At 42.7% G+C, this 13,551-nt stretch overlaps 1 protein-coding gene across 2 annotated transcripts in view; it reads left to right on the top strand.

Annotated features, from left to right (window-relative positions):
• The first annotated feature begins 1,748 nt into the window (after positions 1 to 1,748).
• fgd5a (FYVE, RhoGEF and PH domain containing 5a) overlaps positions 1,749 to 13,551 on the top strand; it is a 31,342-nt gene continuing 19,539 nt past the window's right edge. For both annotated transcript variants that reach the window (XM_029431458.1, XM_029431457.1), the window contains exons 1-3: positions 1,749 to 1,987; positions 3,898 to 6,685; positions 12,677 to 12,794. In XM_029431458.1, the coding sequence (XP_029287318.1) occupies positions 1,978 to 1,987; positions 3,898 to 6,685; positions 12,677 to 12,794 (2,916 nt within the window). In that variant the 5' untranslated portion in view covers positions 1,749 to 1,977. The remainder of the gene's footprint in view (positions 1,988 to 3,897; positions 6,686 to 12,676; positions 12,795 to 13,551) is intronic.

Below are 13,551 nucleotides of genomic sequence, written 5' to 3'. Positions count from 1 at the left end.
ACAAATGAAACCCAAAAAAAAACCGGTTGTATGTGGTAATTGTGAGTAGAATACTCTTGAGAGAGGCAATTTGGCACTGGCAAACGAGCAGAGTGGAGCTATCTTTAGTCGTCGAAAAACAAAAGGTTACTTTATGGCAGCTATAAATGTGCTACTACTGAGACATTAAAAAATTGACTTGGCTTCAACACTCCATAATGGTTATTACAATATCTCATTGTAACGAGGGGAAGCAAAACAACTGAGTCACAGTGATTTAATTGTTTTGGTAGTGTAGACTATTGAAAAATACATTACTCAGCATCCTATTTACACAAATAAGCAGCTTAATTACTGCAGCAAACAAAATGGGTGCATCTTCCACAGAAATTATTACATATTTAATACCCTACTTTAGTGAGTAATAATTTAGAAATGTATCAATGTATCATTATATTAAGGAGATGACCCTCATGCAAGTGCAAGAATAACATTATGACATGAACTCTCTCTAACCACCTCTATGAGTCTGCACCTGCAGCAGAGCTTAATCCTTCCTGCACCAAACCATCTGGAATGGGAATTTTGCTGTGTGTATAATGCATGGGTCTGTGTGCCACTGCAGCAGTCAGGACCGGAGCCCCGCGGTGATACAGCACAGCTGACTCTTTTGTTGTGCTTCTCCACTCTATCACTATCTATTTCAACTGCTGCAAAAATCCCAGAAGTCTGCTTCACATTGTTCAACCTTCAATGTGTGGGTGAGCTGAAAAATCAAAGACCCCAAGTGAGCTTAGTCGCAGCCTCCCCCTGTGTTGCTCAAGGTGCCTCTGTCCTTGAAAGCCCACAATGAGACTGAAGCTGGTCAAAGTTTGTCTGTTCCTCGAACCGTCAGGCTCTGCACAGCACCAGTCTATCAGCTCCATTTGAGGCTACCTAAGGGGTTAACATCGTCAACCTTTCCCATCTGTTGCTAAGGAAGTGTTGCCTGTTGTGCAGGAAACAGGGAGAGCGGTTTCCTGTTATGAAGAGAGGTTTTTAAAGGCTTGCATTCATTCAATCATGCAACAGATGCCGGGCCAGGAAGCCCAGCCAATAGCAAAGAGCTTTGGTGTCCTGGAGAAACTGTGTTTGGAAACTGCTTTTAGGAACCTTTCTATGCACTGTTCTGGTTCAGGAAATAATACCCGTGCAAAACATACTGGAGAAAACACTGAGGTGGATCTATGCTTGATTTATGAGTTTCTGATATAGACTGTGTAATCCTCTTTATACATGTTCCAGTCACTCAAAGCATGAAAAGTATGTCATGACACAGTTCCAGCTCATATTAACTGTGTGGATTTTACATTTTGCAACTGCTGTCAACTATCAATCAGTTTTTTTTTCTTCTTGCAAAAGTGCAGCTGCAGTTTTAAAGCTACCCATCAACACATTGAAACACTGGTTTATAGTCTATAATATGTATAGTCCAAATCTCTCATACTGAGTGGATTTGGTCTCACTCAGCTCTAGTTTACCGTGCTGCCTCTAGAATATGGCATCGTAGCCAACAATGGTGGAGCAGTGTCCTGAAGCAAAACATGACCAGATGTAAATCTAAAACAGCCCAGACACAATGATCTATATTATGTTTCATTAGAGAGAGTGCTTGGTTCGCGCCCCGTGTCCGCGCCGTGCTGTGCTGTAGGCTAGTCCTGCCTCAGGAAGCGCCAAGCAGCACCTCCCGCTTCCACACAAGAGCGCACCAGTTAACTGTAGCACCAGCACTGGAGATGCACGCCGGCTGAAAGCTCAAGCTGCCACCCTGCAAACCCACAAGTAGACTCTCACTGGAGAAAACTGAGACAACAATGTTCCGCAACTCTTCCTCTACATCTTGATTTTCCCGCAATGTGTTTGTATTTGGATTAAGTTTCCACAGCATTTCGAGGGAGGCGCTCGGTGTGGGGAAACATGAGGATAACTGTCGGTTCCCGTGGATGATGATGCCCCACGATGAACGCAGGTTGGTTTTCAATCTTTTTATGTTCATGTCAAAGAGTCCAGAGAAACAAACTTTAAATGTTTTTTTTTTTTTACAGCAAACAAAGTTAGACAGCGCAGGTGTGTGTTCACGTGTGTGGTAATTAATGAATTAGTTGATTCTGTCTGAAAACATATCTGTTAATTTGACACCTATTTTCCATACAAATTGATATCCAATGCAGCTTGATGCAGCCTGTTGTGATGCTTTAAATGAGTTATTCCATAGGTAAAATACAATATAAACAGAGTTATATATTAATCATACAGCTACTGGAATTTTCAACGAAATTATGCTGCTAGATTTCCCATTACAACAAGTGGGATGAATTCTAGACATTTGAGGTTTACATCCACTAACTATGAATGAAGTTGCTTTCAGTGGAAGTCTCCTCTGTGGGGGAAATCTGTTTTAGGATTAGTATTAGGGTTAAAACTAGGATTATAATCCATGTCTGTGGAAGTAGACAGCCTTTGCTCTAGAAGGTCACCTGTCTTTGAAGTGCAGTGTCCTGTGAATTCATTAAGCGAGAGAAGTTCAAAATGATATATCGTGTATGTGATTTCTGTCAAAGGAAATCTTTTGAAAATAATAGTGTCATTTTGTTCTTCAGCCTTTGGTTTTTAGACAGGTTGTTCATGCTTAACGGGTGACATGTCCTGATGAGGACACAGTCTGAAATCACATCCTGTGAGTTTGGCACAGCCAAGGTCCCAGTGTCTATCTCTTCCTTTGTTTTTCAAACATTTGTTTTAATTGAATTCTTGTTGCATAATTCATATCCTGTTGTTTGCAGTTGGGTGCTTTGTCAGACGGGGACCCTTGTTTTCTCTAGCAGTTTTATTGTTCTTTGACGCACTCAAAGGACCTTTTCAGCTCAAAAAAGTGTGTGTGTGTGTGTGTGTGTGTGTGTGTGTGTGTGTGTGTGTGTGTGTGTGTGTGTGTATGTTTCGTGAGAATCAAGGCAAGAATGAGAAGAAGGAAGTCCATTTTTGTTGTGAAAATCTGTACTCCTAGAGAGGTTCATGGAGGAGTGATCGGGGGCCATGGGGTTAATGTCCTTCCCCCCATGGACATCCTGTGTGGAGTCTAAGGAGGCTCTGCTGGAGCAGCTCATGAACCTGGAATTATTAAAAGATAGAGCATGGTGACATTAATAGAGATACAAATATGTACAATTATGGGCCGAAAGCAATATATAGACATGAAGGGCAGATTCTTCAAAAAATCATATTAGAGTGAAAGTGAGAGAGAGAGAAAACACTCACACAGAGATAGCCAGAGTGCACACAGGGTTTAATAGGATGTGCGTCAGGGCAGGTACTAAATAACAGGAAGAGACAAGGGGTGTACATACTTTGTTAAGTACGGGTGCGCTTCATGACAATTCTAAATTCTGTGAGCAGTAATGACTACAAATGTTCTCCTTAACAAAAAGTCAAAAGTCAAAAGCAAGACAGAGTCAAAATTAAAATGCCGTGATTACAAATTAAAGCTGCTTAATCATCGGTTTTAATATAGATAAGATATTTTTGGAGAAATAACAAATTCATCTTTAAAAGGTTTGATGACTATTAGCCAATCATTTGTTAAATCTGATTCTGCTATAAGTGTCCAACCTGCATGTGTCATTTCCCAGACAGGGACATGTTATTGTTCCTCCTCTAAGTACCCTGTGGCTCTGTTGTTTTTCCTGCTGATAATGTCCCCAGCAGCTTTCTGCATGTCACTGTGTACAGGACTCGACTTCCTCTTAGCATTCAATACAAAAACAGGACCCACATATTTATCCTTGAGTTGGATTACATATTAGATAAAACAGAAAAAGGAAAATATTATTGTGTGGCTTCTACTCATGTCTTTTTTAATGAACTTGTACTCTCTTTGCACAGATTTTCAAAATCCACTGCAAGTCTCTCGACCAAACGTTTGCAGTCATCTGACCATCAAAGTGCAGTCCAAACTGATGTCCAGGCCGTGTCCCCCTGTCCGTGGTCCAAAACCTCCTGTCGCCCCAAAACCAACACCCCTGTCTGAGACTCACGCACAAGAGGAGCCCTCCCCCACACAGAGCCTGAGTAACGGAGACCTGGCTCACTCTGATGGGGAGACGGAGGATCTCCATGAAATGGCTCAGTGGAATCAGGACAAAGAGGAGAAAAGTGAGGCAGAGGATGGAGTTCATGACAATGGCACCGGAGACAAGGACAAAGAGGACATAGCAGGAGGAGAAATTGAGGAGGAAACTGAAAAAGAAGTAGACATTTTAGACAATGATGGTGACAGTATTGGCTCTGACGATACGGTCAAAGCAGATGATGGTTCTACTGTCGACACTACTGAGGATGAAAACACTGACAATGACTTGAACCAGCCTGAAGGTGGAAATCACACTGATGATGAGAATACATCAACGCCTTCACTTCCTCCTGCTGAAGTGGAGGATGAAACCGGAGAGAAGGCAGAAGAGGAGGAGAAAAGGAGTTTTAGAGAAAAAAGTGAAATAGTTTGTGGCTCTGCAGGGCACTCAGACAAACACATAGAGGAACAAAATGTTGATAAAACACAATTACTCAGTCAGGGTGATAAGGACAATTGTACTGGACTTAACGAAGTGGACGAAGAAAGTGGGGATTGTTTGCACAGTGATTTACACACAGATGACTCCAAGCTGGAAGCTGGAGGATTTGCATTTGGATTCAGCGTGCTTCCAACTGTAACTGAGGAGTATCCCTACGATGTGATTGGCCCCACAGATGATGCTAGCGATGCATGTGAGTCATGTGACCCAGCTGAAACAGGGGAAACAGGGGTATGGCAACCAGAACGGGCCACCAAAGACCTCTCTGGCTGTTTTCGATTCACATCCAGCACTGAGGATGTGTTTGGACCTTATTCGGTCATTGAATCTGTTCCGCCTGATATGACCGGCACTGCTGACCCAGAGTGGAGTCAGGATGATACTGATGAAAAACCTTCAAATGAACTGCAAACAGCAGCTGCTTCTAACCAGGAACCTTACTATGTGTCATCAGATGACGTGGACAAGCTAGAGGATAAGCAAGCCCTCTCAGAACTGGGTGATATCGAGGAGGGCACCGAGCCATCGAACAAAGATAAAGCAAAGGCCAGCGAGTCAGCAGATGAGTATGCAGACATTGATGATTCACTCTGCCTTCAAGCAGAGGACGGGCAGTTGGAGTGTGTTTCATCGGAGGATTATGTCGAGATAGGTGATGATGACGAAGAGGAAGAATTGGAAAAGAAACATATTAAAGGAAAAAGTGCAAAAGAGAGAACAGCTAAAAGAGACCAGGCTTTTCTCAGCCATCGAACAAGTTGCCAGCCTCGCCTCCGATTGTGCAACATCACAGTGCCAACAGACCTAGACGCAGGTCGCACGCCGGAGCTCACCAACAGGGTGGTGTTTGCCCACACCACTGAGGCCTTTGAAGAAGACATTGAGGAACTAGACTGTCATATAGTGCCTTACTACGAGGACACAGACTCGGGCAGTGATGAGCATATATACGAAGAGGCAGGGTTTGACTCCGACGGGGAGAACTTTATGACATTTGATCGGAAGACTATAGTCACTCGATCACGCTCTTATTCTGGAAAAGTTCCAGGTTATGTCCCAGAAACTGTACCAGAGGAGACAGGGACAGAGTACCAGACTCATGACTACTGCACAGTGGCCTTAGATAAAAACAATGAACCACTTAGCCATTCACCGCAGTCTGGGGTCAACTGTTTGATACCGTCGATGAAGTCTCGCCGCTTCTTGTTTTATTCCCGGTCTGCAGAGGGTCCAGAATTGACCTTGACCACCCCAACCGAGATCAACCACGCTCTGAAAGATGACATCAGGATGAAGAGGAAAGATGATAACCTTTCGCTCCCGTGTGTCATAACCTCTTCTGGAAGCTTCTCCCAGCGTAGCCATCAATCATCCAGTGGCATTTCCACACCAACCTCTCTAGTGGACATCCCGCCACCTTTTGAGTTGGCATACATCACTAAAAGACCAGTCACCAAGAGTTCCCCATCCCTCCTGATTCAGCATGAACCCAATGACATACCTAAAAAGAAGAAGTCCTCCTTCAAGCGCTTCCTGGCGCTCAAGTTCAAGAGGAAAACAGATTCAAAGGGTTTCAACGATGGAAGCGTCCGCTCTTCACGCTCTTCCTCTGAGTCCAGCCACCACGGCCCAGTAAGAGTGATAGAGCTTGATCGTAGAAGCACCGGCAGCTCTCCTCAACTTCAGAACCACATTGTGAACCGCCAGAACCCCAACCTGCCATCCTCCTTATTCCTCTATAAGGACCACCAGAGGAGGAAAGATGACCCCAAAGCGTTTGGTAGGGGCATCTCCAGAGTGGAGTCCTTCGAGGAGCGTTCTCGGCGCTCCGCCATGCCGCTGCCTTTGACCAAACCACGCTCCATCTCCTTCCCCAGTGCAGACACCTCAGACTATGAAAACATCCCAGCCATCATGAGCTCAGACTATGAGAACATCCAGATCCCAGTCAGACCCACCAGATCCCACACTGTGACTGAGTTTTTTGAGGACCCAAATCGCGCTACAGTTGCCTGCAATGAGAATGATGGCTATGTGGATATGAACAGTTTCCCTGGGATTGACAGCATAACCCAGACATCAAAAGAAGACTCTGAAAGGTATAGTAAAAGCTCAATAAAGTTAAAATGACTTTGTATCATCTTGAGCTAACCTGATATTCACCCAAGTTACAAAAACATACTGTATGTTACCTTTCCTTGCATGCTTTACCTTACCTCTTGTGGTATCTACTTTTGTTTTTATTTGCTCATGTTTTGAGATGCCACTCTCTGAAATTTCTCCTGCCATCTCACCTCAACGGACCAAAATAACCTTCACTGCACTACTGATTTTTTTTAATGTTATTGCTTTAATGTTATGGCCATCCCACATTAAATTCCATTCAAGTCAATTGTCTTTGAGTTAAAGCAGAAATATTCTCAAAATATTCAATACTCACTTGGATGTACTGAGCCTTTACTGCATTAAGTAATATATATTTATCAGGCACCATCGATTAATAGGATTATAGTTATACAATTAATCAAATAATAAATTAGTTGATTGAATCCATTCTCCATAATAGGTTCCAAATGTTCACTGTTTTCAAACTCCTCAATTGGAAATATTTGCTGGTTTTCTTTCTTAGTTGTCTATTATGGTAAATTGATTATTTTTGGGTTTTGCACTGTTAGACACAATATGGTATTTGAAGATATCAGATTGGACTCTGGGAAACTGGGAGGGTGTTTTTCACAATTTTCTCTTCCTCTCTTTTATAGACTAAACAATTAATAAATGAATCTACATAAACATCTATAATGAAAACAGTACTAAGTTGCAGCCATAGATGAGATGTCTTTAATATAATAAGACTAAAATGTGATTTTATTTCTGATTGAATAATGTATAATAATCTTCCTATACATGCCAGTATTAAATTGTAGAAACTAAGCATATCCTGCATGTCTATAGAACAGACGAGCGTTTTTTAAATCTCTGGAACCACTCCTAAAGTAATCAGCTGAGTTGTGAGTTCTGGACCTAGCTGCTCAGAGGCAATCTTGACCCCTGAACAGCTGACCGATATTCTTACACTGTATCTCAAATGAGCTGAGTGCACCTGGCTGAGTAGAATCGGATCTCCCTCTTGTAGGAAAGTGTTCAGTGAGAGATGAGCAGCCTGCTGTGTCAGGCATCGCTGGCTTTAGGAAGATGGACAATGCTTGTGGGAGAGCTTACTCCTGTTTTTCATTTGGTGGATTTAGTGGACACATCTGGTGCCGCTGCTTCCGATGCAAGTCTGAGGTGAAAGACCAGGTAATGGCAATTGGGTAGCTCACTGAGTACAGGTTATGCACATTAGAGAAAGTCATTATCGGCTGCAATTAAAAGTGAAAAAATGCGGGGGAGTTCCTTTCACACAAGGAAGTGGAGAAGGGTGAGGAAAAAAGGTGAGAGAGCAAAGGGAGGGGATGTGTTGATAGGAGGTGCAGAAAAGTAAGAACACAAAGAGTAAAGCGATAAAGTCATACAGAGGAGGGGGAGGGCGAAGTCAGAACAAGAGAAAAGGGAGTAAGAGCAGCTCTGGTGTAATTGCTCTCCTGTACCTGACACTTATTGTTAAGTTTAGGAGAGCTTTTATTAAAGTAGCTCTCTCCCGAGTGCTTCTCTTTCATTGGACCCTTAAGGGGCCGCATGATTTACTGCAGTGTGTGATAGAGTGAGGAATCACCGCGGTCAGACTGTACCAAATTACCACAGCCTGTGCCACAGCTTTAGCCACTACGGGCTGCAGTCTTAATAAAATTGTTGTGTTGAACGACCTGTGTGTAGTCAAAGAGTCAAGCCATTACCAACAGCCTCTTAAAAGGCTTCAGATAATCTTGGGGCATTTGTTTTTATTTCTTGTTGTACCCTCTGTTTATTTTCCATTCTGTTTTTTTTCATTATTATTGTGCCTCTGTAGAAAAGGGTTCAGCCTGCAGTTTAAACCATTTATACAACTTTTTAAACACATAAAGCGTGTCCCCTCTAGACATATGCAGACACTATACTGTGATTTCCCCACTGTTTATTTATAGTGTACTTTATACTTTATACATATCTCACCATTTAAAACCCTTTCATTTCCCAGAAAATGGTCCCTCAGTGAGGGCTTTTTCCCCCCCAGTGATGTTATCGATGTGGCTCATTGTGTGACGGAGGTTTCACACCACTCACAATGATGCAAAGAGCCTATCTGTCCTGTCGCCTTCGCCGCATTCCCCCCGGAGACGCTTCTGTTGCCATGGCCGCTCTTTGGTGTGTCTATACGGGGCTTTTTTTATGTTTATTTGAGTGTGAGTGTATACATGTGTGTTTGTGTGTGCACACAATTCGAGTCATGTGAAGTCAGTAGTTGTCCCTGCCTTTGTGTGTACATCTTACACTAAACTCTGTTCAAAACTTGACATTGCAACTCTCCCAGGCTGCATAGCCGATGAGGGCAGTTATTCATTCAGTACACATTCAACAGTCAACGTGGTTTGAGACAAACAGAGACTTCAGATCTTTGTGGTGAGGAAAATGACCAAATGGCCACAGAGCACTGCACACAAAAGGACCGTGCCTACAGTAACAGATATTTTAGGGAGAACTCACAAAGCTGCTCTTTCACAGGCTTGGCTTGTTTACACTTGTGTGATTAATGTGTAGCACCATTTAGACACTACCTCAGCACAAGTATTCAGGTTAAACAAAGAGACATGTTCATTATCAAGCTAACACGGTGCACAATGGAAAAAGAACAGGCACACTAATGATTCCTCCCAAACCTAACCAAGGTGTTTGTTTGTAGGTGTGTATGAGTGTATGTGCATGCAGTTACAACTTAGTGCTGCTTTATCAAAGATGAGGCTCCTGCTGATAATGCAGTCTCAGCAGAATTGCCCTTGCCAAGTAGCCTTGTAGCAACAAATGAGTGTTGAAAAAGGCGTTTTAGCAAAGAAAGCACAGAATTTGAGATTGTGCTCAACTAAGAACCCACTAAGTGTTCTTTATGTCAACTTTAAAGGGATAGTTTGGATGTTTTGAAGTGGGGTTGTATGAGGTTCTTATTCATAGTCGGTGTATATACCTACAGTAGATGACCCTTGGCACGCCCCCAGTTTGAAGAAGCAGACAGGAATACCAGCACGGAAGCAAAGCAATTTTAATTCTCTGGTTGTCGTCAAAACATATTTTAGCCACCTAAAACTAAGGCCCACTAAAAATAATCTATATCAGTTAAAGTGTGTGCTATATTTAGAATATTTTAACCACTTTACCTTGCTTCCAGACAGCCCTTTCTAAGGATATCTTTCTCTCTTATCTGCTCAACGGAGTCTGGTGACTTTGGCGAGAGAATAGATGGATATATGGTTCCCCATGGAAAAGGGTTGTCTAACGGTAACATAAAGCGGTAAAGTTTTCTAAATATAGCATAGACTTAAACTGATATTGATTTTTTTTTGGTTGGACTTTCTTTTAGGTGACTAAAATATGTTTTGCTGACATCCCCGTCAACGACAGTACATTGCTATACTTCCGTACTGGTATTGTGCACACAGTAAACATGTAATATACGCAAAAATGTACCAAATCTTACCCTTTGGTGTCAGTTTCACTTCACACAGTTCAACATGAGCCTCTTCAGAGTGATGACAAAGCCCTGCCATGGCCTCTAAAACAGCTGCTCCACCCACTGTTATGTTAGTGTTAGTAGTGATGAGGGAGCCATCTTAAGTGCATTGTTGTACTGGGTGGTGGCTGTGTGCTGTGTGGCGAGGTGGTGGACAGGGCGTGTCGTTGGCTCGCCAGGCCTGGTGCCATGCGCTCTGAGGTCATTGCCAGGTCATCCCCGGGGAGGAAGTGTCGAGCCTCGGAGCTTCCCACCAGCCTGTTTACAGGAAATGCAGGACGAGGGCGGGGCTCTGGCGGGAGGCAGGGAGGTGGAGACAGGAGAGAACAGATAGGATGGAGGGAGGAGAAGGGGGTCACTGTGGTGGTGGGGCGGAGGTTCCCAGACTCTCCCTTGAACAACAAGATGAGGTGTGGTACCATCAGGAATGCCAGCTCTGCTGTTATTGTTGCTGCACGAATGCCTCCAGCCTCCAGCTTCATACACCCCTGAAGAACTCTTGGTACAGTGGCGTAGACTGTAAATCAACTGAAAACAAGTGAGCAACACTGTTGCATCTGTGGCCCTGAATCACAGTCTGTCACATGATTCGGGGTAAGGCAGCAGCAGACAGAGCGCCAGCGTCTTCACAAATCCCTTCATCACACGCCATCACAACAGCAGCAGCACAACAGCCACGGGCTACATGTAATCATCATCACTAAAAGCAGCAAACGATTTAAAGCTGCTCCCAATCTCTCGATCCCCTCATCTGTATCCCAATCTTCTATAGTCAGCAGGCTAATGAACCTATTCAGCTGCTCCTATTTCCTATAATGGTGCCATTACAAGTTGAAAAAGGCCTGTCTGATTGCACCTCATATATATTTTAATACTGAATGTTTAGCCCAATTGAATTACATATTACAGGCATCATCAAATTCACAGGTGGAATACAGGTCTTATTCAGCGAGAGTGATTCTGTCCTCTTCTGAATCTGACACAGTACATTTAACTTTGTCAAGTTATAAATGTCATTGCACTCTGCAGGAATGATATCATTACCTTAATGGTCTTGTTAAAGGGCTCCATGTATTACATACAATATCACATATACGCAGGTTCAAATATGGAGTTAAGCAAAAGCTAGATTTGGGATTTTATGGTGATAAATCGGCTACGTTGGAATCAAAGAAATCGACTTTCAACGTAAAAGTGAAGTTAGATGTAATTTAAAGAAGAAATTATTCCAATTTATTGTACTTTTGTTTTGTTTTTTGTCGGGATTTTCTGGGAGACATTATTATAAATTGGACAGCACAGAAGTGCACAGGTGTGTTTTTATACTCTGCGCTGTTGATGGTCGAGGGTGTAAAGGTGAAGGTGAGAATCTGCAGTGCATTTCTCTTTAAGCATTTCAAGGAATTGCCCTCACATAAATCAGAGCTTAAGAATGAGTTCAGAGAAGACCCATCCCTCCAGTTCTCCTTCCTCCCCAACATCACCCAGGAGCCCTCACCAGGTTGATTTGTCTGCTCTGAGGTCAACCATGAGTAATGGCCTGTTGGTGCTTTCTCCAGCCCACCCAATAGGGCTGATGGGTGTCTGTGTGTGTGTGGTGTTGTGTGAACCTCGTGAAGTACGAGCGTGACTGAATGGAGATGAAGTCCAGTGGGTAACTCTGTTAACCTTTGGCCTTCTAATAGCTGTCTGCTCCCTGCTCACACACAGGCGGCTGTTTAAGACATCAGGACCAACATTCATTCATATCTGTAAAATGTCACCCAACAAGCCAAAACCTAAATATGTTCTATTTAATATCACATAAGACAAAGAAAAGAAGGAAATTCTCACAAATGAGTAGCTGGAAGACAGAGAGTCTTTGCATGTTTCCTTTAAAAAGGACTTAAAACAATGTATCAGTCGGAAAGATATTGCTGATTATTTTTCAGTTTATCAATAAATGCACTAATTTCTTATGAATTTGGTCAAACATACTGAATGGTTCTTAATGGGCCAAAGGACATTAATAATTACCACAGATAGCATTTAAAGGGATTACATGTGAAGTGACTGACAGTGTGGCCCCCTCAGGTACAGCAGCACACAAAGGGATTACCGGTGTACGAACACAACTGTGCCATCTGTGAGAGAGAACTAATGATGAAAGAGATTACTGTGTGCCACTGGAGGGCTCTACATGAGGATTGGAAATGCTCAGAGACACACACAGGAAAAGGAAAAATGTATATTTATAGGGGACTTAATGCTCAGTGGTTTGAGAATTATGCTGCTGCAAAGATTTACTGTAAATGTGCTATTAGGGATCATCAATTCCTTCCTGAATTGGCAATTAAACATATTTAGTAATGCTATTGAACGTGTGCTATAGTGTGGATGGTGTTATAGTATTAAATATTCATATTTCAGTACCAGTGCTGATGTATTCATACTTTTCTTCCCTTGGCAGTGCCTACACAGAGCCTTTCCCAATGAACCCCGTCTCTGCTGGACTGTCAGCGGATGAGGACCACGGGCGTACTTCAGAGGAGGAAGAGGGGGCGGCTGAGCAGAGTTATGACCGACAGGTGAGATATGGATACAGAGACAAATGAAAGCAGGGTAGAAGGTGGTTAATTTAATCCTCTGAGCTACAAACTGGCATAACAAACCAACGTAATGAACAAAATGTGCTGCAAGTCGTTCTTTATTGTATTAATAGACCCTATGGAATTAATATTTTAAATATTTGACGTGCCATTGTCAGATTTGAATGAAAATTACATAGTAACATAAGAGAGAAGAACTGAACAATGTAACCTAATGACAATTACTGTGCACTTGTCTATAGGAAGATGCATTTAAAACGCTGTGGCTCACATAGAGTGCTGCAGAAATGAGTCCTAAAACACGTGGAATTCATGCGACCGTGGAGAAGGTCATTCATGGCCTACGTTAGCTTTTCATTTCTGCCGTTTGCATTTATGCTTCATAAATCATAAAAGTGGTGATCATTTGTGAAGATTATCCTGCTGAACAGTATCATACACTTTTGTTTGCCACAGAGCTTATTTTCAGCAATGATCCAAAGTCCAATGGAAAAGTCCAATTGGCTTATTGCTGAGGGAACCAGCGCAACGCTAACTTCTGGGTTTGCCTATAAAAACATATCATTCCTGTAGCACCCTATATTGCTTTGGTGGAGCATTATGTGGGACATGTATATATGTATCTAAATGTATCACATAAACCTCCTCAGACTTCCGTACAGTAAAAGGCAGCTATTGTACAGTAGCTCAGAGATGGACCCCATCCGTCCTGCTACCATAATAATATCAGGCCACA

The sequence above is a fragment of the Cottoperca gobio genome, chromosome 5, assembly GCF_900634415.1.
Source record: "Cottoperca gobio chromosome 5, fCotGob3.1, whole genome shotgun sequence".
NCBI lineage: Eukaryota > Metazoa > Chordata > Actinopteri > Perciformes > Bovichtidae > Cottoperca > Cottoperca gobio.
Note: the sequence above shows the minus strand (reverse complement) of the source record. Positions and strands in the feature narration are given on the sequence as shown.